At 44.6% G+C, this 26640-nt stretch overlaps 2 protein-coding genes across 12 annotated transcripts in view; one reads left to right on the top strand and one right to left on the bottom strand.

Moving 5' to 3' along the window:
* The window catches only part of TTC39A (tetratricopeptide repeat domain 39A), a 48416-nt gene extending 33892 nt beyond the window's left edge, over positions 1 to 14524 (top strand). For 6 of the 11 annotated variants that reach the window (XM_021684294.1, XM_021684293.1, XM_021684289.1 and 3 more), the window contains exons 10-18: positions 360 to 427; positions 529 to 588; positions 1516 to 1677; positions 6466 to 6557; positions 8535 to 8655; positions 10937 to 11048; positions 11465 to 11579; positions 12677 to 12793; positions 13365 to 14524. In XM_021684294.1, the coding sequence (XP_021539969.1) occupies positions 360 to 427; positions 529 to 588; positions 1516 to 1677; positions 6466 to 6557; positions 8535 to 8655; positions 10937 to 11048; positions 11465 to 11579; positions 12677 to 12793; positions 13365 to 13488 (971 nt within the window). In that variant the 3' untranslated portion in view covers positions 13489 to 14524. Of the gene's footprint in view, positions 1 to 359; positions 428 to 528; positions 589 to 1515; positions 1678 to 6465; positions 6558 to 8534; positions 8656 to 10936; positions 11049 to 11464; positions 11580 to 12676; positions 12794 to 13364 lie in introns of those variants that run through there. The other 5 variants (XM_021684287.1, XM_021684291.1, XM_021684297.1 and 2 more) reach the window with 5 other exon arrangements.
* A 7229-nt stretch (positions 14525 to 21753) lies between these two features.
* The window catches only part of RNF11 (ring finger protein 11), a 37241-nt gene continuing 32354 nt past the window's right edge, over positions 21754 to 26640 (bottom strand). Inside the window, exons 2-3 of the mRNA XM_021684285.1 lie at positions 24135 to 24304; positions 21754 to 22761 (exon numbers count right to left, since the gene is read on the bottom strand). Coding sequence (XP_021539960.1) covers positions 22590 to 22761; positions 24135 to 24304 — 342 coding nt within the window. The 3' untranslated portion in view covers positions 21754 to 22589. The remainder of the gene's footprint in view (positions 22762 to 24134; positions 24305 to 26640) is intronic.

Genomic DNA, 26640 nt, shown 5'->3' with positions numbered 1-26640 from the left:
GGGCCTGGCCTGCCGACCACTCACTTCCTCACAGTGTGCCCAGGTTCCAGCCTCCGTTTTGTCCTCTGGGAAATGGGGATGGTCATGCCCACCTTGTAGAGGGTGTGAGGACACTGTAGGCAGGCCCTTGGGGTTCTGGGTACCACCCTGGTGGGCATGGCTCTTGGGTATTGAGCCTTGTGTGCCGGGGCAATACTCGCACCGTCTTATTTAATCCTCACATCACCCTGGAGGTAGGAGAATTATTATACCCATTTCCCAGAGAGGGAAGAGGAGGCCCCGAGAAGTCCCTGGTCGATTGCTGGGGGGATTCCAAGAGCCAGTGGTGGTGATATGTGCTGTCCCCTCGCCTCCTTCAGGTACCGGGAACGTCAACATCGAGGAAGCAGAGAAGCTCTTGAAGCCCTACCTGAAGCGATATCCTAAGGTGAGTCTCCCCCCCTCCCCCGCCAAACCCGCCCCGAAACCTCCCCCCCGGCCCATGTGTGCCCTGCGCACCCACACAGACCCATGTGCGTGTCGCTGCAGGGTGCCATCTTCCTGTTCTTCGCGGGGCGGATTGAAGCCATTAAGGGCAATGTTGACACAGTGAGTAACGGGGGTCTGAGCCAGGGCTGGTGACCCTTGTGGTCTCCCAGACCAGCGGGCAGAGACTGGGAGGAGGGCTCCAAGAGAGAAACAACAAGAGGGCGGGGGGGGGGGGGGGGGGGGGCGAGGGGGGAAAAAAAGGGGGGGGGGGGGGGGGGGGGGGAAGCAGTTCAGAACAGGACAGTCTGGGGAGATGAGGGAGGAGGTGGCATTCGCGGTGAGTAAGATCTGACAGGGAGATGCAGGACTGCCGCATTCCCGCACAGGGGGGCCCTTCGGTGAGACAGAGGGGTGGAGGCCCTGCTTATTCAGGGCCTGGTGACAGGCACTGTGAATGGAGCAGCGGTGTCAGGGTGTGAGGTGGGCACCTTGATGACCTGGCTAAGGAGTCTGAGCTCCGTAGATGGGAGGGAGCCATCGAAGGGGCTCGAGAGGGGAGGGACCCGGGTCTGGCAGAATCCCCAGGAGGGACTGCACAATGTAGAGTTCTGGGGTCTCCAGCTGGCCCTGGCTGTGGTTCCTCAAGCGGCAAGACAGATGCCCCGAGTCCAGGTCCTTTCATGGGAGCTACTGGAAGCTTCCTGAGTTTGTTCTGAGGCACAGACATTTTATTGCTTTCATATTAATACTTTCCACTGCCTCCTGTCCTTCCATTAGAGCTCTTTCCCATCCTTTCATTTTGTGCCCAAAGACTAGAGTCCCAGGAAGGGGCAGTAACTGGGCCCAGGGTTGTCCTATCAGTAAGACTTAGTGGGTAGACCCAGGCCTGGAGCCCGGAACTCCCATCCCATCCCCCCAGCGCTGCTGCCCCTCCCCCGCCCCCGAGCCTGGCACAGGGCTGGGCCACCGAGCGCTGGGGGAGGCTGGGCCTGCCGTGGAGCGGGGCAGGGCGGTGGGGCCACAACGCTGACCAGCAGCTGCCCGCAGGCCATCCAGCGGTTCGAGGAGTGCTGTGAGGCCCAGCAGCACTGGAAGCAGTTCCACCACATGTGCTACTGGGAGCTGATGTGGTGCTTCACGTACAAGGGCCAGTGGAAGATGGCCTACTTCTATGCCGACCTGCTCAGCAAGGAGAACTCCTGGTCCAAGGTGGGCTGACACCAGGTGCTGGGGCCGCTGGGGGGCCAGGCCAAGCCAGCCTGGCCACAAACCCCCAGACCCAGGGCCAAACCCTTAACTGAAAACAGATGTCTCAGCTGGAACTTAAACCGAACCATAAGTTCTAAGAGGACTCAGGGTTGGTAGGAACTAAAGACCGTGAGGAGCAGATAAAGTTTAGAACTACAGTGTCAGTCAAGATTTTTAGTCACAAGGGACGGAAGCATGGCTCAGCTGTCTAGGTGAGTGCTGTCCGATAGAACATTCTGTTATGGTGGAGGTAGCCCCCAGGTACAGGGCACGTTGAGAACCTACAGTGTGCTGGTGTGACTGGGAACCTGGCTGCTTTCAATTTTATTTAATGCAAATTTAAATTTAAAAAGTCACATGGGGTTAATGGCCACTGTATATGGACTATGCAGGTTGAAAACACCAAAGGCTCTTTAGTTCACAGAACTGAAAATTCTAGGCACAACTGATTTCAGGTAGGGCTGGATCCAGGAATTCAAATTATGTTATCTGGGTTGACATTTTTCCATCTGTGGCTGTGCTCTGCTCTATGACATCTTTGCTGTGCAGGCGGGTTTTCTCCATGTGTCAGGCAGGGTGGCCACGGACCGCCTGCCCCTAACTCACATCTTCCCTTTGGTTTCAACCATAGTCCCACAATCGAGGCTCACTGGTCTGGCATAGGTCACATGTCAGTGCTTGGGAACAGGGGTGGGAAGACTCCTCGTGGATCAAGAGTAGGAGAGGGGTGGTTCTCCAGAAAAAATGAGGGGATGTCCCCAGAAAAAGTGTTGGTTGGTGGGAAGAGGCATTAAAGAGATCCTATGAAGGCAAAATAAAGCACAGCAGATGCCCACAATAGGTGAAAACTTGTAACATTATGGTAAGTGGTAAAGTAAGTGTTAGCCATTATCATCACAGTAATGATAGCACAGAATGCGCAACTAAGACTCTTAGAATCATGGAGATCATCAGAGAGCATCCAATTTGGTATTGGCAAATATAGAGAACATGGGTCTCAATGACCTTAAATCCTGATTTCTCATCCCTCCCCCACCTTTTCAGTACCCCTGTCCAGGGACAAAGCTGAAAGGGAATTCTTTGGGTCTGGGGCAGGAGGGGCTGGAGGAGGGGGCAGGCTTTCACTGAGCTTACTGGGTGCCCAGCACTTGCTGTTTCTTCCACATACACCCGATGAGGTAGAAGTTACCTCCATTGGGCACACAGGGACATGGAAGCCAAGAGAGGGTATGTGACTTTCCTGGCCCACACGTGCCGGTGACAGACACTGGATTTGAAGACAGTTCTGTGTGACATCAAGGCCTTTGCTTTTCCCTTGTTCCTTAAGTCCCACCGAGGAGGCCCTTCTTGCCCTGAGACCACCATGCTGTTGAAGATGTTCCCTCAGACCTAGCGCCTTTGGGCCTGAGATTCATTCCTCATCCCCTCCCACCCCCAGTGGGAACACCACCTCAGGGAACCTTGTTGAACTAAAGTGACCTAGAAGCCTTCCTGTGGAGGGAGGCAGGCAGCTGGGCTCACATACACAGGGAAGAAGAGGCCCGGGGTGCCCTCGCAGCTGCTGGGAGGAGCTGAGGCGGGACCAGGCCTCCCAGGTGTCAGGAAGTCTGGCTGTGAGTCAGCTCCATCGCCAGCTCACTGTGTGGCTTTGAGGTGGCCAGCCCCCCCACCCCCTACCCGCAATGCTTTCCTCAGAAGTGCTTCCTGTGAAAGTGGGGGTTGTAGTACCTCGAATTCTGGGGCCTTGTTCATTCCTAATCTGTGGCACTTGGCCACCCGAATCCACCAACTTCCAGCTCTAGGAACTTAGCGTATGGCCACTACTCAGCCCCTCTGCTCGGCATCCCTCTTTGACTGGACTGTGCCAAGTCATCCGTGTGGGGCCTTCGCATTTCCCCCAGTGCATGCAGCCTGAGATGGCCACACGCATAGTGGAGACAGTGGTATGCTGAGTGCCGTAGTGAGGGAATCTAAGGGGAGCTCAGAGGCAGCCCTGGGCAGGCCAGCCAGGAGGACAGAAGAGGAGAATTTAGGGTGGCAGAGTGGAGGAAGTGGAAGGGTACTCCAAGTGAGGAGAGCAGCAAGGACCGAGGCTCAGGAGCTAGGGTGCTGCCAAGAGGTTCTGTGTCACCAGGTGAAGGGCTTTGTGGGTGGGAGTGCAGGGGTACTGTGGAGGGACTTTCCCCCTAAGTCACTAGCTGTAAGCTTCTTGAGGACAAGGACTGTCTACACAGAGCCTGGTAGAGTAATCCAGCAAAATAAATGTGTGGAATCATTGGGCAATCAGATAAGCCTGGGGAGACAGGACTCCCACCCAGGGAGGTGGCTGTTTTCCATCAGAGTGGCCCCATAGCATCCCTTGATAACTTGGGTGCCTGTGGGTCTCAGAACTCTAGGTCACTGCATCCATCCTAACTTCTGGTGACTCAATGAGGGTAAGTTGTTTGGGTTGGGGGAGGGGTGGCAGAAGGCTCTTAGAGGAGGCCAGCGGATGGGCCTGGTAAGGAGGGACAACGGCATCCCAGGCAGAGGGATGGCACAGGTGAAGGCCTGGGAGTTTCAGGACTGATGGGGGAGAAATGGCAGAAGAGGAATCAGAAAATCAGGTCACAAAGGGCCTTGAGTGGCTGTTTGGGCTTTAATCTGAGAGTGGGGGAGCCCTTGATGTTTGTGGCTTAGATCTGTGCCCTAAGAAATCCCTCCTGCAGTTGTTGGGCACCCCAAGGGCCAGGTCCTGAGGACATCCAACAGTAAACAAAGACCCCTCCATCTCAAGGCTCATATTCTAGTGAGAAGAGGGATAAGAAACACACAAATAGGTGTACAGTATGTCATCAGGCTGGTATATGCAGTAAAGAAAAATCAGGCAAGGCCTGTCTGAGAAGACACCAGAATGAAGTGTGGGAGCAAGCCATATGGATTTCTTAATGAAGAGCGTTCCAGGCAAAGGACACTGAAGATGCAGGGGTGGGGAAGGTGAGTGCATCTCAGGTGTTCTGGGAACAGCCCAGAAGCTAGTGTGGCTAGAGTGAGTGAGGGGGAAACAACATGAAGTTGGAGAGGAAACTGGGGGAGGAAACAGGGTAGGGGCTTACAGTCCATTACAGGGAGTCTGGATTTTATCCTAAGCATTCTGGGCTACCAAGATTTCAAAGAGGAACTGACATGACCTGACTTAAAAAGATCAGAGTGGGGTCGCCTGGGTGGCTCAGTTGGTTAAACATCCGACTCTGATTTTGGCTCAGGTCATGATCTCAGGGTCATGGGATAAAGTCCCATGTCAGACTCCACTCTCAGCATGGAGTCTGCTTGTCCTTCTCCCTCTGCCCCTCCCCCACTCATGCTCTTTCTCTCTGTTAAATAAAATCATTAAATAAAGAACAGACTGGTGGTGGTGTGGAAATGGCCTGCAGGGACAGGGATGGGAGCAAGGAGATGGGTTAGGAAACCATATGGACAAGGGCAGTAGAAAGACATCCCAAGTGGCCTGGAGCGGGGATGTGGGATGGAGGCTGGTGCAGTGAGTGCGGGCGAGGCCAGTGGGATTCAAGAGCTATAGAGGAGGTCAGATCATGAGGACTTGCTGACTCAGTGCCAGGCAGAGAGGGAGAAGGTAAGGATGACACCAGGAGGTTAAAGATGGGATGAGCAACAGGTTTCAGAGGGGGAGAGATCTTCCCACCACCCCTGCAAAGACCAGCTTTTCCTCATTTTGTGAAGGGTAGATGGAAGTATGGAGGGCAGAGTGGAACTAGGAGTATCCCTGAGCTTCAGCCTGAAAGGGGCCCCCAGGTGGAGGCTGCTTTCTGCCTTCTCCTGAGACTCGACTCCACGATGTCCTGCTCCTTTTCCTTCTCCACCCCCCTGTACTTCTTTATGAGCCACTGCCAGTTCTTCCTCCACAGCCCCTGGTGGCAGGAGCTGAGGTTCAAGGCTCGGCCACTGGGGGGCAGGACATAGCCAGGTTTCTGGAGGGCTGGACTCCTGGGGAAGGGGAGCAGCTTTCAGGGATGTACCCTGGGGTGGGGATTGGGGGTCTCTGCACAGCTGCACCTTCCCTGTCAGGGCTGGCTGTGGATCCAGTGGGCAAGGCCCTGGAAGCACACAAACCTGGGGTCACTTCCAGCTCTGCCCCCAGAAGCTCTGCAGTCCCAGCCAGGAAGCAGAGGCAAGGTACAGATTCCTTTCTGGCATTGTCTTTGGGATCAAGTGAGGTGAAGTGTGTACAGTGCCTGGCACACAGGAAGGTAGTTCTACGCAGGGACCCTGACTCACTCTTCTGGCCTCCCACCTCTGTTTTTAGGCATTCCATACTTGGCGCTACCTATTTGTCGCCTTCTTACCACACATCTCGGCCCCTCCCTGGCTTTGCTCAGGCTGTTCCCCTCGTCTGGAAGGTCCTTTCTCAGGTCTCTGTGAATCATCCCATTGGCTCTCAAGAGTCCAGTCTGAAGGAATTGCTTCCCAGAAGCCCTTACTGCCCTTAGTGTGTCCATCCTCGCCTCAGCACTGCCCCGCACACCCACTCGTTGCCCGAGTCCTTCCCTCCGCTGCATCAGAGGAGAGAGGGAAGCAGCTTTGATGTGGGCCTCTCCAGGACTTAGCTCCCAGCTCGTCCTCAAGGTGCTTCAGCTTCCTCACCCTCACTTTCTCCCCTGGGGCTTGGCTACCGGGCTGGCCTTGTGAGGTCTGAATGAGGTGTGTAGAGGGCGGGCTGCTTACATCTGACTCTTGCTCTGCCTTGCCCAGGCCACCTACATATACATGAAGGCCGCCTACCTCAGCATGTTTGGAAAAGAGGATTACAAGCCGTTTGGGGATGATGAAGTGGAGTTGTTCAGGTGGGTCCGGGGCCTCAGCCACATCTGCCCACAGCCACCCTGAGCTGTGGGCACCGGGGAGGGAGGTGGCAGGCTTCTCATCTCCCCTGGCTCTGAGCTCCCTGACCCTCCCCCAGGATGGCCCCATGTGCCTCATCACCACCACTTCCTACTGCTGCTTGTTCCAGCCCTTTGAATCTGTTCAGAGGGCCCCCCCGCCCCGGCCTCAAGAAAGGGGTTTTGTCAACATCCTTTCCACTGAGCCTCTTTCTTCTGGTCAGTGGGATAGATGTGTGGACACTGAGGTTCAGAGATCTGAGGTCCCTTCTGCTGAGTTAGCTCGCTCTACTCAGAGAAGCACAGTAGAGAACCAAAATGTGGGAATCAAACAGGATCAAATCCAGCCTCTGCCGTTTCTTAGCTGTGTCACTGTGAACAATTTCAGCAGCTATAAAATGGGAATAACCACTTCTGCCTTGCAGGGTTGTTTTGTGAATCAAATAGAGACTATATTGAAGAGCCTGGTGTAGGGCCTGGAGCCACTGAATAGCGGCTGTTTTTATTCTTATCTGTGCTGCTGATTGCCTTGTGCGAAGGGTCTAGAGCAGGGCTCAAGCCTCAGCAGGCTGCGGATGGAGCCTCGGGCCTTCTTCCAGTCCTGGGTGAGGGCTGACCCCAGCTTGCAGACCTGGGAGTGGTGGTAACCTGATCTTCCCACTAACTGCTGTCATAGTTGTAGGGTGTTTTATCATTTACCAAGTGCCTCCACTTCGCCATCTCATAGCTCTTCCAGAAAGCCTGGGACAGTAAGTATCTGTGGGGGAGGAAGGATCATTTTCCCTCTACATTTCTAGGTTCTTGGCTAGAGACTGGCTGAGATACTCCCCCCACCCCTAATAATAAAAGATTAACAGGAGAAAAATAGGCCAGAGTTTAATAACATGTATACCTCCTGTATACATGGGCGAGACCCAGGAAAACTGAGTCACTGAAATGGCCCAAGCCATCACCTTAAATATCATCCCCAGCTAAAGATAACAGAACATGTTGGGGGGTGAAGAGCCAGTTCTGAGAGGTTTTCAGGCAAAGCACAGTAAAGGAGGTAAGGTGGTCCTGCAGATTTAAGGCTCTGCTTTCTCCTTTAAGAGTTTCTAGGGCTTGTCATCCTCTTCCAGGTACAGAGGAGAAAAGCCCTTATTATTGGGAGATCTCACTTATAAGTGTAATTGTCTCTTACAAAAGGGCAGCTGCTACTAGGTTTTCAGAGCTTTTCCTGTATCTGCTGTTCCTTAACCAGCCTAACAATCCTTATGCCAAAGAGGCGTATTTCAGGATGACAAATTCTGCTCCCCTTCATAGCACTATCTCCAATTCAGAGATGAGAAAACGGGGGCCCAGAGAGGTTCCACACTGAATAAGCAGGGGAGGTGTTTGGCAGGGAACCTCACAACTAGATCCAGCTGGATGGCTCAGGCCTGAGGGTTACAGCCACACCCAGTGACTGTGGCAGAAATCGGAGGGTGGGAATGGAGCTGGGTGGGTGAGGCCCCAGATGTGGAGGCATGTTACTCTGCCTTTGGAAACAGCTAAGGAGGCCACAACTCGCGTGGCAAATTAATTAAAGGTTTGAGCCATGCAGTTGTGGGCAGGTCCTTCCTTTTCTCTGGGTGTTAATCGTGGAACTGGGGTCAGACTTCTGCTGGGCCTTCTGGGCCTGAAAGTGGAAGCAAGACAACTAGCAAAGCAGGCCTGGGGTGTTTGCTGACATTCTCACCTCTGCCCGCTGGTGTGGAGGAGGCCTCTCACCTAGCCTCAGGAAGTGGTCGGGTTTGGAGGCAGGGCCTGTGATACAAGGCCACAGCCACAGGCTGTTGAGTCCGACACAGTCCCTCATATAAACTGGGGAAACTGAGGCCCAGAGAGGAGCCAAGCAGAGGCTGGGCAGGCTGGAGATCTCAGTCCTCTCTAGCTTTTTTCTTCCCCTCATCTCTTTCACAGAGCAGTGCCTGGCCTGAAGCTCAAGATTGCGGGGAAATCTCTACCTACAGAGAAGTTTGCTATCCGGAAGTCCAGACGCTACCTCTCCCCCAAACCGATCTCGTTGCCAATCCCTGCTCTGGTGGGTAGGAGGGTCTAGACTGTCCCTGTACTTGTTTGGATTGTGGGGATTACCTGAAAGCCAGAGATACTGCTACGGCCAGGGGGAAGTGGATGGGGGAGAAAGACCTTCATGCCTCAGGGCCCTGAAAAGGATTTCACAATTTACCTGGGTCTGTGAGGGAAGCACACAAATAGGCCAGAGCCAGCCCCTGCCTGAGAAAGTACTGGTCTGGTGGGGGCAGGGAGACAGGTGAGCAGGCTCCAGGCACCTTAAGGTGAGAGAGCAGGCCCACACCCCTGTGCTCAGGCAAGGACATCACTCAGCTGTTTGTGTTCCCACCCATCTGTTTCAGTCTTGTCACATGATTATAACTGTTTACCCTGTCCCCCTCACTGGACCAAGTTTTTCTGAGGCCTAGGACCATGTTATAGGGCATTGACTATGTTCTTTACACCCATTGCCTCATTTGATCCTCACAACAACCCTGAGTATCAGATGCTGGTGGTATCCCCATTTTACAGATGGGGATAAGGCCTAATAGATAAGTAGAGAAAATATCTAATAAATAGGTAAGATATAAGTAGAAAGATAAAATAACTTGTCCAGGTCACACAGCTAGTGAGTTGAAGAGTTAGAATTTAAACCTAGAATGGTTCTAGAGCCCAGATTCTGAACTGCTGTTATGATGCTAATTCCATGCATGATTTGAGCAGGCATCAGAGAAGTTCCCAGCTCGTTAAGAGTCTTTGTTGTTCAAATACTAAGGTAGCCAAAAAAGTGGAAAGGGCACTGCTTTTTTTTTTCTGGTCCCAACTCCACTATTCACTAACAATGTGCCCTTGGATAGGGTTCCCCTTCCCTTAATATAAGATTAGGAATGATATACATCTTGCCCATTTCATAGAGCAGTAATGAGAATTAGCTGATAAACTGTTAAATATTTTATGAATCAAAAACTGAGTATCAATATAGAGCTTATTATGTATCCTAGATTATTTTTAAACACATTTTGAAGCTGTTCATAGTTTAAATTGTACAATAAAACTATTATCATATGGGGGGTGATGGAAAGGGCAAGAAGTGACTATACCAGAAATTTAGGAGAATTTCTCAAACTATAATCTGCAAATAGTTTCTGTGATTAAATATATTTGGGAAAGACTGGCCTAAACAAAGTTTATACACTGTGGACCTTTTGGAGCCTTTATATAATATGTATGGTAAGTCTCCAAGAATAAGCTTGAAGATGATTTTTTTTCCCCTAACTTATTTGGCCACAGACCTCTTTCTTTAAAGGAACATTTGCTAATTTGGGACCATATACACCATTTGAGGAATACTGGTTCTAAACTTAAATTCCCTCCCTAGAACATAATAACAAGAACCAAAACAATAACATCTTTTTAGAACTTTTTGTATACAAATCACTTTCACATCTATTACCTGGTTTCATAGTTTAGGAAATGCTAATGGAATTACTATAAATGAACATTTAATTTAGAATTCTGAGATTCCTGGCAGTGGAGGAAAGAAAGGCATCCGGATGTCTTGCATAGTTTTCATGATGTTAACTCAAGCCCACTGCCTTGGGAGGAGAGAGACAGGGTTGACAGTCTTAAGAGCTATTGGAAATCCTAAAGTGCTTAAGTAAATACAGTTCCTCCAATATGGGAGGTCCTGCCAGATGAGCAGGGAAGAGGACTTCCTGGAGAATGTGGGTCATAGCCTGGTCCTCAAAGTATAGGGGAAGAGTTTGGACACAGAGAGGTTGGGAGAGAGCATGATAACCACCCAGGGAAGCCACAAGCAGAAGAGTAGTTAAAAACTATGTGCAGGGCACCTGGGTGGCTCAGTTGGTTAAGCAACTGCCTTCGGCTCAGGTCATAATCCTGGAGTCCCGGGATCGAGTCCCACATCGGGCTCCCTGCTCCACGGGGAGTCTGCTTCTCCCTCTGACCCTCCCCCTTCTCATGTGCTCTCTCTCTCTCTCTCAAATAAATGAATAAATAAAATCTTTAAAAAAAAAAAACAAAACTATGTGCAGCTATGAGCAGAACAGTGAGGATATGGGTCGATCTTAAATCTGCATTGGTGTAAGGTGAGATCCCAATATCAGTGATGAGGCTCCCTGCCATGGCCCTTCGAGCCCTTCATAGGCTGGGCTGAGATCTGTCATAAAAGATTAGAGCTAGAAGGGCCTTTAGTGATCCTCTTGATCTGAGCTGCCCATTTACAGCTGGGGAAACTAACACCCCACTGGGGAGGAAACCTTTGGACTGACTTGCTCCCCTGCTCTCAGGAAATGATGTACATTTGGAATGGCTATGCTGTGATTGGGAAGCAGCCGGAACTCACAGACGGGATACTTGGGATTATCACCAAGGCTGAAGAGATGCTGAAAAAGGGCCCAGGTGACTAACCCCGGCCCTTGAAAGCCAGGCTGAGTCAGATCACAGGTCTTTATAGTTAAAGTTTCCCTCTAGTAAAAATGTCCTTCCTTTCTTCTCTACCCTGGTTAGTGTGGTCCTTTCCCTTTCTAAGACTGAGCTTCAATGGCAGCTTCTCCAAGCTGTCCATTGTCCCCCAGGTAGGGTCAAGGCCTCCTCTGGGCTCCCACAGCCCCTGGGCTTCCTTCAGTCAATCCTGATCTCACTACATTGTCACTGTCTCAGTATCTGTCTTTCCTTCCCAGATGCGAGCTTCCTGAGTACAGTGACCATGTGTGAGTTACCTCTCTGTCCCCAGGGCCCAGCAGAGTAGGGGATCCATGAGTAACTGTTGCAGAAATAAACAAGCCTGTCTTCTTCCCTCACTCCCCTATTCTTAGAGAATGAGTACTCAGTGGATGATGAGTGTTTGGTGAAGTTGCTGAAAGGCCTCTGTCTGAAATACCTAGGCCGTGTCCAGGAAGCTGAGGAGAATTTCAGGAGCATCTCTTTCAAGTAAGTGCCTCTGTGGCTGCTCCCACTCCAGGTGGCCTACTGCTGGGGCCCATGTCTCCTGGGTAGAATATGCAGGGTCTCTCCTTCCTCACATGCACTCCAATGCTTGACTCTAGCCTACCCCCAATTCACTACACTTGTACTAGTGTCTGTTCTATGCCAGGATCCTTGCTGGGCACAGATCATTAGACCTCATTCCCCGGGGCCACCAGATTGCCCACCTACAGGAGTCCATCCACACTGAAGTTTTAGGTGAATGGTGCCTCCTAGAGTTTGTAATTCAAGTCTGCCCTTGAGGAGCACAAATGTTACAGATAGACAGCTGTAGGCAACTCAAGTCTGGTATGATCAAGGCTGTGTTAAGAGGAAAGCAGGGAGGACAGTAGGTGCCCTGAGGAGGGACCTAAACATAATGCAAGATACCAAGAAAGGCTTTCCAGGGATGCCATTTTAACTGGGAAGTTTATCAGGCAGAGAAAGGAAAGCAGGAGTTTTAAGTGGGAGTAGGTACAGCATGTGCAAATGCCTGGACACAGGATAAACACCCAAGGTTGGGGTGACAGTGATTAGGTCCTTCCCTGCTTGGGTGAAGTTACAGAGGGAAAGGGTTATAGATGAAATAAGGGGTACTAGACTGAGAAGGGCCTGGATGTTTTGCTTACAAGGCTACTCTTTATCCTGCAGACAGAAAAGATCAGGAAGGATACTGAGCAGGGCAGGTTTGGGTTTTAAAAGAGTACCTGACGCAGCATGGAGAGTGGGTCAGAAGGGCCAGCCTGGAGACAGCAGACTTCCTAATTTAGTAAACCATTTAACTTGGACAAAGGGGGTTGGGGTCAGTGGGCATGGGATAAGGACATGGCATGAGCCATAAGTTATCAGGGAACTGAGGCCCTAGGTGCAGAGGACTGGAAGGCTTTCCTGTGGATCATAAGCCTTTCTACGGCTATGTGGTGGGAACCTTCTCCAACTAGGATTCATTATCAGGAAACCCCACGTGAAGGCATGGATTAGATCCACTCGGGGAAGGCTCAGGAAGACTCTGAAGGATATCTCAAGGGCAGAGCCTGTAAGCCATGTCCTCCTCTGTCCCACAGTGAAAAGAAGATTAAATATGATCACTACTTGATACCAAATGCCCTGCTGGAGCTGGCCCTACTGTTTATGGAGCAAGGCAGAAATGAAGAGGCTGTCAAACTCTTGGAAACTGCCAAGTAAGGCGTGGTTAGCGTCGGTCTGTCCTTTGTTCCCCCGGAGCTCAGGAGCTTCACTCGGGCTGGGGCAGCAGAGCACAGAGAGCAGGGAGGAAGGGTGCTGGTAAGGGCATTACGGCAGGCCAGAGTCTGGGCCTGTGTCCCTGGGAACCCAATTTTCACCTGGTATAGGGAGGCTTCTTCAGTTTGCCAGTGAGGATTGGAATCCTAGAAGCAGGGAGTGAATTATCCAGGGTCACACCACAAGCCAACTGCTGGGCTGGTAGGAAGACCCAGGTCTCCTGCCTTCTAGCAGGTCTCCTGCCTTCTAGCCCCATGGATTTACTTCTTAAGTTCATTCCCTCAAGTTACTCAACAGGAGTAAGAGTGGTTCCAGAGGGTACAATAACAGGGTGAGGGGTTACACATCCTTTCGGTTTTTCTCTATTGGACAAGGCCCAACTCTTTGGACAGAGACAGGGATTTAAGTGTCTGAAAATCTTCCTTGGCCTGCTAGTCCCCTACAGTTCAGACTGAAGGAAAAGCACTTCTTAGAGCAGCCTCATATGCCTGATTCTCTGGTCTTTTCCAGGCAAAACTACAAGAATTACTCCATGGAGTCAAGGACACATTTTAGAATCCAGGCAGCCATACTCCAAGCCAAGTCTTCCCTAGAGAATGGCAACAGATCCATGGTCTCACCAGTGTCCTTGTAGTTTTCTGCAGCACTCCAGGCTGGAAGACAGAAACAGCTGGACAGAGCTCCTGGAAACATTTCAAAAAGATCCCCTCCCCTGCCCTGCCTTTGGGGTCCACCGGTGCTCCAGTGGGATAGCATGACATAGGTATTCATGCAGAAGGGAAGCCGGCATTTTCACCAGTGTGGCCAAGGGCCTTTACCAAGGACGGAGCAGGTGGAGTCCTCTGCCTGCCCTGTCACACATACGGGTACTTGTTTTTCACTGTGATGTTTAAGAGAATGTATGACCAGTTTACATTTTCCTTAGAAATATTAATGGGATCACAGTTGGCTTTAAAAAAACAAAAAACAAAAAAACCCACTACCTGTAAATCTTTGTTTTAACCCATACTAATCTGGAGGTAAATCTATATATGATGCTTTTCAAAATTCAGCAATGTCTCAGCTTCCAGGGCCAGAAGGACCATTAAGGCTTCTGAAGGTTGGGCATAGATGTTGCACACTGACACCCACTACCTTACTTCTTACACTTCATTTTCACTCCCTTAGTAACTTTCCAATTTAAAAAATGAAATGAAAATTATTTCACTAAAAAGACATGTGAATCCATCTGTAGGGAAAAAAAAATCTTTACCAGTAAGGAATGGGAGTTGCTGAGGCCTGACAGAAGGGGAGCTGTGTGGCCCTTTCTGTGCTAAAGCCAAGAAGTTGGTCGGGGGAGGTTCTCAGACACCAATCTGCATCCTCACTGTATGCCAAACAAACAGCTGGGAATAATTTACAAAACAAAAATCTTCTGTACTTCACTACGAGGTACATTCATTTACTGACAGCATTTGTCTTAGAATGGTTATTCCTGGCCCGTTGTGTATGTTTTAGATTTTTCAGTTAAGAGAGATATTTAATAAAACTTATACATTTAAAAGATCATGCAACATCTATTTCAGTAAAATATGTGTTGCCTGAATTCTTGGGCAAGGCAGAAAAGTCTGGACCAGAAGCCATATGGCCCAGGTATGTTTTATTTAGACAACACAATGCCTTAAATGTTTTTAAAATAACATTTAAAAATGGGGATATTTCACAAATCTGGTTTCTGGCCTCTTATTTAAAAAAGAGAATCCAATCTGGCAACATTGGGCTCATCCCTGTAAGACAACAAGGCAACAATCAAGTTGGAGCAGAGTAGAGGCTGCTCTCCACGCTTATATTAACCTTCTGTCCCTGAAAAGCATCTGAATTTGCAAACTCTGGGACTGTTACAGCGAGAACTCAAGTTCAGTGACTAGACACCAAGCTTTACCATTCATAAGCTAATGACAGCATACTTCAACTTAAACCATTTCCCTGGTGGAAAAAAATCATGTACACGGTAAAAATATTCACGAGTGAAATGTGACTCCTCAAATACATGAATGCAATTTCTGTAAGGGAAGAACCACAGACAGTTTCTCCAATCTTCCAGCATTGCTGGATTTTTAGCAAACACTTCTGAACATTTGCCAGGAGCTGGGTAGATTATTAACATAGTCAACCAGCCTTCTGTGACTAATAATGAAGTCATAGGTTTTAAGTAAAGCAAATTCTCATTAGGAAAACAGCAGAAAACCCTCAGTCAGGATCCTCTTTTGCACTTAGTACTGTCAGAGCAGAAATGCTATGAAAAAAAAAATTTCTCATTTTGTTAGAACTAGACACAAGAATGCTCTCCACTGAGAGCAAGCCCTCTGCAAGCTTGCTCTCCAAAGCCTGGATTCTCGGAGACCAGCCTGTTTCTAGGTTGTTGGGCAGGGCAGGGTGAGAGGAATGACTAGAACCAGGCTGCTGAATGAGGGTGGCCTTTTGTGGTTCCTTCACATATTGGAACACTAATACCTACTGCTGTATAAAAAAAACAGGGCACTGGTCATAGGCTACCAAGCACAACTTGCAAAACTGCAGTTAACAAAAAACTTTTCTTTAAACATTCATTTTAGGCACTTTTATTTTTAAAAATTTATGCTAGGATGGTTTCCTTGTCAATGTTATTACTGATTTCCTGTTGGGCTTCATTAATTAACCAATGTCACCTTACCTCTGCTGCCATGGCTACAGCCTGGCTGGTAAGAGAAATCAGTGGGGTTTTGTCTCCTTTATCCCACCTGCAGCTTATGAGATAGTCATATTAAAAACATGTTTGTGAAGTTGGGTGAAAATGTCAGGTGTCTAACACCATATCCTTGTGTGGAAGCTTTGAAGGTGAAAATTCTCTCCTGGGCTTCTTGTTCTATCTTCTTTCAGCCATTTCTGGTTGTTAATTCTCTAATAGTGCAGAGGTTTCCAGCTCTTATGCCCTGGAGAGGGAACTATCAGGTGGACAATTCTGGCCTAGAAGTAAGGAGACCTGAAATCTAGTCCCTGCTTTGTTACTAATTTTCAGAGTGACCTTGGGAAAGCCATGGACCCTCAAAAAATTAGTAATTTGCACTAGATTAAGGCTCTTTCCTGCTGTCAATGGTTCTAACTCTGGTCAAGTATATTTTTGGATTTTCATATCCAAAGTGAGACAAGAGATACATACCTCCCTACCTTTTGCCAAAGCCTTATATCCACTCAACCAGAAATGATAGGCTTTCTCAATCAAAGGCCTCTATAGTAGCCCAGCACACTTGGAAAGCAAATAATCTTCATTTGGGGAAAGTCTAAATCCTGTTACACAGAGGAACTCCACCATTAGGAAGTAGCAACTGTGTACCATGATCTAAACAGGCCCTCAGCAATGGAAAGTCTACCTCTGCCTCTCACTGGTCACAGGCCCTTGGACTCACAGGGTGGCTGCCAGCAGTGTGCTGGTCCCTATCAGCTCTCCCATGTGTTGGCAGGATTCCCTACTCCTTATCTCTCAAGTCAGAATGGGAGTATTTCCAAGACAGCTTTCGTCATTGACAGCAAAAAGTCATAAGCTGACAGCTAAAGCAGGACCCTAAGAGGCCAATGCCAACACAAGACTTGGCTGAGGCCCAGGTGAAAGAGTTCCAGCAACTGAAGAACGACACCAGGTGGTTTTCAGAAAGCCTCAGCCTGCTGAGTGCTAGAATCATGAAGAAAAACAAATCCAGGGAGACTTTTCTCTGGAGTTACTCCCAAATTTTTCTTCTAAGATGATGAGGACTTTTTCTTTGCTTCAAATTTAAAGCCTAACTGTGAGCCTTTCAACAACTGTTTCCTTATGTCTCTAGCACCATCATACGAATTCACTAATAAACGAGAGGTGCTTAGATTCTGAAAACCAAGCAAAATGGGAACTTCTCATACACACCTCAGATGCAGTTTTCCAAGGCTGGAAAATGCCTTTTTGCTTTGGTTAGCATTAGCTCTTTTGAAATCTAGTGCAAAGTCCATCACTGCCCAACAGGTTAAGTCCATAAACAAGGAACCTCATTTCGGGGCTTGAAAAATCCATTTCTAAATGAGGAATGTATGAATTGTTTCTACTATATAAAACCAACTGTTAAGTGACAAAATATAACAGAGCCCTTCTTTTGGGAAGACAATTACTAAACGTTCCTTTGGACTTCTAAAAGCTGACATTCAAGTTTAATCAGACACATCACAGCTAACACCTCACAAATAACTGGATTGGATTTTTTCGACACATCATTAGCAAATCGTTCAGAACACCACATACCATATGCTTTGGGTGGAAAAATAGCTAATGTTAAGTGCTCACTATTTACCTCTTGCTAGTCTAAGCATTTTACATGTATGTAATTCTCATAACCATCCTATGAAGTAGGGACTATTACAGATGAGAAAACTGAGACACAGGTTAAATAACTTGCCTAAGATCACACAGCTATTATGCAGCAGAAAGATTTAAAGCCAGGCAGCTGAATTCTAAAGCCCATCCTTTGCTAAACTGCTGGTCAAACCGTAAAATTATCAGGTTAAAGTTGGATCTGACTTATATTGACCTCTGGGCCACTCACTATTAAGGATGGAAAAGTTACTGGCTAATAGCTCAAACACCAAAAATCCTTGGCTTGGAACACATGGAGCATTTCTGTCTGTGTGGCATGGTTCTGGAATTGGCAAAATGTAGCCTATTTCCACACCTCTAGAATAGAGGGTGCTGGAGGCGAATCTCAATGTCTTTTTGATAGCATAATCCAGGCTTCCCAATTCACACAATGTTTAAGACTTGCTTTTAGATCCTAAATGACAGGGTGAACTCTTATGAGGCCTCCCCGAGAAAAGCTGGGCTCATTACTTTTGCAAAGCCAACCAAATCTTATAAGCATTCAGCATTCACCACTAGGACCAGACTCTTGAGGCAAACCCTCAGTTACCTTTTTCAACTTCTTTTTCTCAGGGACAAGAAATTTGGAGCTTACAAGCACTGATGTTATAGAAGGGATCCGAACCATACAGGTGTTGCTCCTCCTTTGATCACTATTAGTTTTAGATGCTTAAAGTCTATACCTTATTGATAATGCTGCTTCATTCATACGCAGACAAAAACAAACTTTCTGTGGAGGCATCCAAAGATGACTAAATCTTCCAGTGGACAGAAACTTAAAAAAAATGTAAAGGACAGTTATCTCTCCTAAAGTTGCCTTGAAAACTTTATGAAAACAGTAAATGGTTTTAGTCTGTCAGCAACATTTATCAGATGGATCCAGCCGTTGTCCTGAGCTAATGCCTATTGCTCAGAGTGATAAAGCAAACAAGAACAATGTGGACAATTAAAACATGCAGATAAATCCAAATCCCTTTTGTACAGTTTTGCTGAAGCCCCTAACAAAAATTTTATGGATCAGGAAATGGGTTGTAAAGGGACTTGTGGATTTTGTTTCCATGCTAAAAAGCAAGGAAATAGCAAAAGGTAAAATGGAAAAGCAAAGTCTGGATATTCGTATCTGGAAAATCAACCTCTGAATAATCAATGAGCACCCAGTCGTGCTGTTATTTTTTAAACTACCACTATATAATTTATAAAAGGACTGGGTAGAATTAAGTGGGCTAATCATTTTTGTGGGATGTTTTTTGAGACCCACAGGCTCTCAGAAAACAAATTACAAAGTATGTATTAAGTTAATATTGCCAAATACATGTGCCTCGCCCATTTATTAACATCTGTATGTCATTTTAATATAAACCTTAATGTGTTGTAATGTAACTCCCAGGAGCTTAAAAAAAGAGGTTCTTTTTCTCTAGTAAAAATACTTAATGTGCTGAGCTAATAAACAGCCCAGTTAACTTTCCCTAAATACATAAAATTAACTTACTATATCTTTCAAACCACTTAGAAAAAGTACTATTTTAAGATATTTATATTATACAATCAAACATTTACAGTTACTCCATTAAATCCTTGTTTCACCTGAATTACCACACATGAAAGCCATAAATCTGAATTGTGAGCATTAAACCACTGACTAACCATAGGCAAATACATGTTTTCACCTACAGAACTGAGAAAAAAATTTTTTCAGAGACCATTTTTAATGGCTCTCAGGAAAATCTCATTTAATAGTAGGTCAATCAGTAATTACATTCAATGCAACAATGAAAATTTAATAGTTGGACATTTTTACTCTATACTTTAACAAGCATTTATTAATAAGCACCTAGGTTTTGTGTACACCTTTAAGGAAAAAAATGTATTTAAAGAGATGAATGGGTAGATCCAATCTTTAAACGGGCAGACTAGCCTATACTTATGGATTCATTTCTGAAGGGAGCAGGAACACAGCCTTCATGAATAGAAGAGGCATGAAATTGACGGAAACGAGACCTCAATGGCCAAATATTTAGGAACTGAGACTTAGAGGGAAGAAATTAGAAGGAATTCAACTAAGTCCCCAAAGGGTTAATATAACATAGGAAGAGACAGCTCAGGACACTGATGGCTCTTATGCCCATACTTCCCATGATGGAGACATCCAGAATGGCCTGTGTCTTAGGGAAGTGTCGTTGAGTGTAAGATTAGCGCAGAGGAGCTGCATAGAGGGTACAGAAGGAGGGATTATAAACTATCTTCTCTGACTTTCTCCCATCCAGGAAAAGAGTAGCTGATCTTTACTTTCAGTGAGTAAATTTAAAAGTACTTGAGGAGATACTACTAACCAATCCAACTTTTATGTCCACAGTTTCAAAATTAAAGGCTTACAAAATTACTTGAGGTTACTACAGTGGCTGCAAGTGTAACGTCAGTTGGCTCTGAGAAACTGCTAGGCAATGCCTTTAAGCAGAGGTAACCACCGAACTGCCTACATTTCTGAATCATGCCAAAGAAACTTACCTTCATTACTGTTTACCATTTCAGTCTCAGAAGTACACACGCAGGTCTGCTTTTTTAAAAATGCATCTTTACTTATGACGAAGCTTTGTATGCAAAGAATGTTTTAACACAATGCTCACTGTATTCTATAAAATCATATTGGCTTATATTACGCAGGGGACACTAACAGTAGGGGCAATCTTCTCCTGGTTTAAGAAATTCCCTATAAAGAACACTCAGAGGGGGCGCCTGGGTGGCTCAGTCGTTAAGCGCCTGCCTTTGGCTCAGGTCATGATCTCAGGGTCCTGGGATCGAGCCCCACATCGGACTCCCTGCTCGGTGGGAAGCCTGCTTCTCTCTCTCCCACTCCCCCTGCTTGTGTTCCCTCTCTCGCTGTGTCTCTCTCTGTCAAATAACTAAAAAATCTTAAAAAAAAAAAAAACCCCAAAAACTCAGAATTGAAAGGGTTTTTGTGAGAAGTATTTCAACTTGTTGGGTTTACACTTAAAAGATTCTTTTACTTTTTCCTGGTCAGGCTTTTCAAGTATTTCAAATCCTACAGCCACCTTTGAACACATCTTGCCCAAATCTAAAAGTTGCACCTATTATTTGGCTTCAGAAAATTTGAAGCTATCAAGCTTCTAAATTTATGATTAGATGGTATTAAATACCACACCAGAAAAAAACCTTCCCAAAAAGTTTATAGACCTAGAGATTAAATTTATATACCACTTTAAAGAATTAGGTAATTTGGGGAATATTCTTATGTAATCAACTCTAACTGTAGCCCTTTACAACTGTATTATAACTTTATTTAAAGTAGTAAAAGCCAAAATTGATAGTTCTTAACATGGTGTATGGAAATCAAAATTAAAGAATACAAAGTACCTTAAAAATTTTTTTCAGCTCAATACTAGTTCCTTCAATATTACTACCAAACTTCTGTGAAATAGCCTTGCAAAAAGACTAACAGCAACATTAGATGATTTTTTTAAAAAAAGTTCACTTACCTATTTTAACAATCTAGAAAAAAGGAAAGTCTGACTATAATACTTGATGACACAGACATCATGTATTAAGTAGAAAACACAAGGATAAAAAAAAGTAATATCACTGAAAATATTGCACAACTTCAGGTTTTCCTCCAAATTTGCTTTATGTAATTGGGTGGATATAAATTAATGAATGAAAACTTAAGCAAGATACATGTAACAATTTAACAGAACCTGATAATCTAATTTTCAATTTTTCTCAAATTCATATTTAAGTCTTTCCATCATGGGGCTCATAAGAAAATTAACCAACATATGGATACCACAGTCTAATGTCAAATCTTTAGAAGTATTTATGACATACTGAATTCCTCTACAATGCAATTATGAAGAACCCTCAAGATACTTGTGTTTTGTATGTAGAAAAGTGTTAGAGTCAAATATTCAACTCAATATAAAATAAGAAACATTTCTGATGTTAGATTGAGATTGTTTCTCTTTTGCTAATGAAGGATTCTTAGCTGTAATATCATTGAGTTGAACAAATAAGTCACCTTTGAGTACATAAGGAAAAATAAACACATGCTAAATGGATAAAACATTACAAACTACATCTTTACTAGACCATCTCTACCTCTAACACTTCAGAAGCTTAGAGATTCAGAGTGCTCTTACACTGAAAAAGATAAAGGAGAAATTCCCTCTTTGAGATCACAACTATGAAGTCATGTGGTTATACAAATTCTGCATTTGTGTGCAAAACATGAAATACATTTATCTTAATTCTCCCTGCTTAGACTTGTCAGCCAGCAGGACTTTCCAAGAAACAGAGACTGAGATGTGTTTTATATAACTTCAATAACCTCAGCACTACAATAATAAGAGATGCAGTATCCTTTTGCTATGGTTCAAGACAATAAGGGAAGGAGGTCACAAGAATAAATCAAAGCTATTACAACTGAGCAACTTTTCTCAGTTTCACCATGGTGCCACTTTCATTTTACATAAGCATGGTGGCATAATTCAAGCTCAATAAATCAGAAATCTTAGTATTTAAAATTTACCTTGACTTTTAATTATTACCATATTAACAACCAAAATAATTAGATAAAACACATGGGAAAGGGTAATAGTAAACCCCACTTTACTAGAGTTGTTTTTTGACATTAACTCAGTTTTTATAGAAAAGGGATAGTGCATCTCAGTTTGCTTACAAGCTAGGAGATCACTTTGAATTCTGCATTTCCTAACTGCAAACAGATATAGCACTTATAACAGGTTATAAATAAACTGGTTTTCAAGCATAGAGCCAGCCCCAACGATAATACAGTATTTAAAAAGACCTAAGGCAATGAATTCCATTTCCAATGGAAAAAAAGAACTGTGCAAACAAGCTTAAAACTACTTTTTTTGTGCCAGTGTTATAAAATGTAGCTTTTAATAAAACCTTGACCCAAATGCCAGCAACTTCAGAAAAGAATTTGGGTGGGGGGTAAAAGAGTTATTTCATTTAGGAAAAACAACCACTATCTTTTTCCTAATCTTCAACACACACAATTTAAACATATACAGCTGCTGTAACACTTTACACAATTCCTATGTACTGGAGCATAACAAGATCTAAATACAATTATATTTTTAAACACTGGGTCAAGGCTTTACATAAAAATACCATCCTACTTTTCCCCCTAAGTTTCTAAAATATCACGTATTTTTTCCCCAACATCTGCAGCCATTCAGGAATTTTTAGGAAACTTTTGTGCATGATCTTAATTCCTAATCCCTGGCTCTTTGGGCTCAGTGACAAAAGATCAAAACCACCAAAAATGATGGTTCACTTGTAGTCAGACCAGAGACCCTGGCTCAATTAGTCTCGTAGGACGAAAGCAGTGCTGCATCAACTGGCTCCATGCAAGAGGGGCACGTGAAGGATCTCATCAACCAGTCATCTATACAGTCCAGGTGATAGATGTGCATGCACGGCAGAAATCGAATCGGGTCCCCATAAACAAAGTCCATCATACAGATAACACACCTGTTGGGGGTGAGGGAGAGAAATCAGAAAGCAGTTTTAGAGAAGTGATATATCTAGAATACTCTTTAAAATCCCATTCCAAAGACTATGTTAATCTAAACATGAAAATGGCTTGCCTGTCATCCTACCACCAAAGCATGCAAACTGATTTTTTTCCTAATGAGCATTAATCCACCGACAATCTCTTATTTCGATCCCCTGGAAATTTGCGTGAGTTTGAGAGCTATCAACAGAACAAAGAGAAATGGACCACATGGGGATCAAGTCCATTCCTAGAACTGTGCATACAAAACATCTACCTATTATAGAAGACACCCGAAGAATGTGATGCTTCAGGTAGGAAGCCATCAGATTAACTCTATGTGAACTCAGTTTTTAGTGTAAGCCCAGGAGTAAAATAGTTTTCATTTTAATAACTATATGTAATAACTATATATGTTTATAGTAATATAATAACTATATATATTTCTCTTAAAAAAGAGAAAATGTTATGTAAAAACCACCACTAATTTCAGTTTACTTACTGGGCTGCTGTAGCTAAAGATCTCTTTATTAACCCTAGTTTCAAGTTCACTGAATTCTACAGGTTTAAGAAGCAACCCAATGCTGTAGTATTTCAGAAGTTAGTATTCAGGACAAGTTATTATCTTAAGTACTAGCACTAAATGGTGCTATGGCTCAAATAGCCAAGCATCAACATAGTAAATTAGATTATGTCTTTGTTGGCAAGACCATTCTCAACCTAAAAGGAGAATGTCCTCATTAGGGATTCTCAGACAATGAGCTCTTAGGACAAAAACTTCCCAGAAGTAAAATTTGATACTCAACTCAGTCTTAATAAAATTATTCCTCAAATTAAAAATAGGTATAAGATTTTCCTCATTATCACTAAAACTCAATTTTAATGGCTGCATAATCTACCAGAGTATTCCTATGCCACAATCTACTTAACTATAGTTCTCCTCTAAATAAAACCAAGGTGAATATCTTTGTGTATAAAGTGTCAGGAGTTGGAGTGAGATACACATTTTAGGATAGATCTCTGTCTCAAAGGATATAGACCTGAGAAGGTCTATTGCCAAATTGCTTTCCTAGCTGACAGGGCCACCAGCACACTCATGCAGGTGAATATTTTTAACTGACATCAACTGTCATCCAAATGGACACAGACAACATATAAAATGGTCAGAATTCACATGATTTCTTAACTTTTTTTTTTCAATGAAAATTCTTAACTGCTGTATCTCAGATATGTTCTGTTGCATGAACTGATTATATTAAATATCCAACTTCTAAAATGCAGGAGAATATTTTTCAAAAGCAAATCTCTGGAGATAGACCTTTGAAACATGTATACATTTATTAAAACTTACTCCCGGATCTTTTTTTCTGATCCATCCCTTCCAGGGTCATAAACTCCTTTAGGCAGATGTTGTATAAGGCCTATTCTTTGAGCTATCCTAATTTGTTCCTCTTCAGTCAGCTGAGTTGCTAGGCGAGTCTGGCTAGGTGTTGGATGATAGACCGGAACTGGAACTTGTTCCTAAATTTTAAAAAAGAGAAAATGATTATTTTTTAAACATCTGCTTTCTGGGGGTAATGTTTTCCTTGTCTCTTCTTTTTTTTTTTGCTTAGTGGGTGAGAGGTGACCTTGGAGAGGTAGGCTGGACTAGTGTGCAGTAGTATGAGATTGTTTTACTCTGCCTTAACTTTAGCATACCTGACCAAGTTTTAAAATATAAAAACAGGGGCGTCTGGGTGGCTCAGTGGGTTAAGCGTCTGCCTTCAGCTCAGGTCATGATCCCAGGATCCTGGGATCAAGCCCTGCATAGGGTCCCTGCTCAGCGGGGAGACTGCTTCCCCCTTTCCCTCTGCCCCCCCCAACTCATGCTTGCTCTCTCTCTCAAATAAATAAAAATCTTAAAAAAAAAAAAGATAAAAACACAATCTTCACTGAAAAACGCACAAGGAATGTTGTTTGAAGTATTTCCACATGAATATATTGTTCCTGATATACAAATACAGTAATTCATCTATTTATATATCAGGAACAATACATAATAATTAATAAAATGGACTGTATTCAATATTCTCTGTAGGCTGTATTCTGTATTCAATGGAGCTTTATAGTCTCAGTATACCATTATTTACATTAAAACTGATCACTATAGACTCTTATTTGTAAACTTTTTTCCCCATACAGACAACCTTAAAATTTATTTAAGAAAGGCTGGGTATTATTGCAATAAACTTTTTGTAAAATTCCTTTTAAGCTTTTGGATACATATTTGGATATGACAACTGAGCCAGAGGAGGCCACCCTTTCTCCCAAATGGAAAACATAAGTTTTTAGGGGATGTAAATAACCTCCATAATCATCCAGAACATCAACTGAAGCTGCTTTGAACTAATGGCTTTTGTAGTCGAAAATTGAGAGCACCCATAATGAGAAACTTTATAAGGGCTCAAGGGTAAGTATCTTTTCCAAAGAGAAGCTTTAGGAGAAAGTCTCAGATACATATAAATTAGGCTCAGATACTGAATATTTAATTCGAGGAAAATGAGACTTTTCCACAATGTCTCCTAACATGCCACTATGTCCCTTTAAAATAGCCTTATTTGTAGACACTCCTTTTCTGACAGTAGAGTTTATTAAAGGCAGAACATTAGACTTTAAAGATTCCTATATATACACAATGGAATACTGCTCAGCCATCAAAAAACCGAAATCTTGCCATTTGCAACATGGATGAAACTAGAGGGTATTATGCTAAGTGAAATAAGACAAAGACAATTATATGATCTCACTCATATGTGGAATTTAAGAAAACAGAGTGATGAGCACTGGGTGTTATATGCAACTAATGAATTGCTGAACACTACATCAAAAACTAATGAGGTACTATTATGTTGGCTAACTGAAAATAATAAATTAAAAAATTCTGAAATTAAAAAAAAAACAAAACAGGATCATAGGGGAAGGGAGGGGAAAAAACAGACAAAATCAGAGAGGGAGACAAACCATAAGAGATTTTTTTTTTTTTTTTTAAAGATTTTATTTATTTATTTGACAGAGAGAGACACAGCGAGAGAGAGAGCACAAGCAGGGGGAGTGGGAGAGGGAGAAGCAGGCTTCCCGCGGAGCAGGGAGCCCGATGCGGGGCTCGATCCCAGGACCCTGGGATCATGACCCGAGCCGAAGGCAGACACCTAACAACTGAGCCACCCAGGCGCCCCCAAACCATAAGAGATTCTTAATCATAGGAAACAAACACCATGTTGCTGGTGGGGAGGGGGGAAAGTGGGTGGGGTAACTAGGTGATGGACGTTAAGGAGGGCATGTGATGTAATGAGCACTTGGTATTATGTAAGACTGATGAATCACTGATCTCTACTTCTGAAACTAATACACTATGTTAATTAACTGAATTTAAACACAATAAATAAATACCCTCAAGAAAGTACTTTAAATATTCCTTTTCTGAGACTTTTTTTTTAAGATTTTCTTTATTTATTTGACAGAGAGAGAGACAGCGAGAGCAGGAACACAAGCAGGGGGAGTGGGAGAGGGAGAAGCAGGCTTCCCGCTGAGCAGGGAGCCCGATGCGGGGCTCGATCCCAGGGCCCTGGGATCACTGAGCTGAAGGCAGACGTTTAACCGACGGAGCCACCCAGGCGCCCCCTTTTCTGAGATTTAGAACAAATGTTTAATTAAAAATCTCAAAACCCAGTAAATCCTTTATCAAATAAGAGTATATCCTCTGGTACAAATAAAATGCCAGTAGTTAAAAGTCTCATGTCTTCTGAATTTCCAACATCAAATCATTAATGGTTACTTAAGTACTTTCATACTTCTACCTCATCATGTGAATGCTTATC

Source organism: Neomonachus schauinslandi, chromosome 4 (genome assembly GCF_002201575.2).
Source record: "Neomonachus schauinslandi chromosome 4, ASM220157v2, whole genome shotgun sequence".
In the NCBI taxonomy this organism is placed as follows: Eukaryota; Metazoa; Chordata; class Mammalia; order Carnivora; family Phocidae; genus Neomonachus; species Neomonachus schauinslandi.
This window is presented reverse-complemented; position numbering and strand designations above follow the sequence as displayed.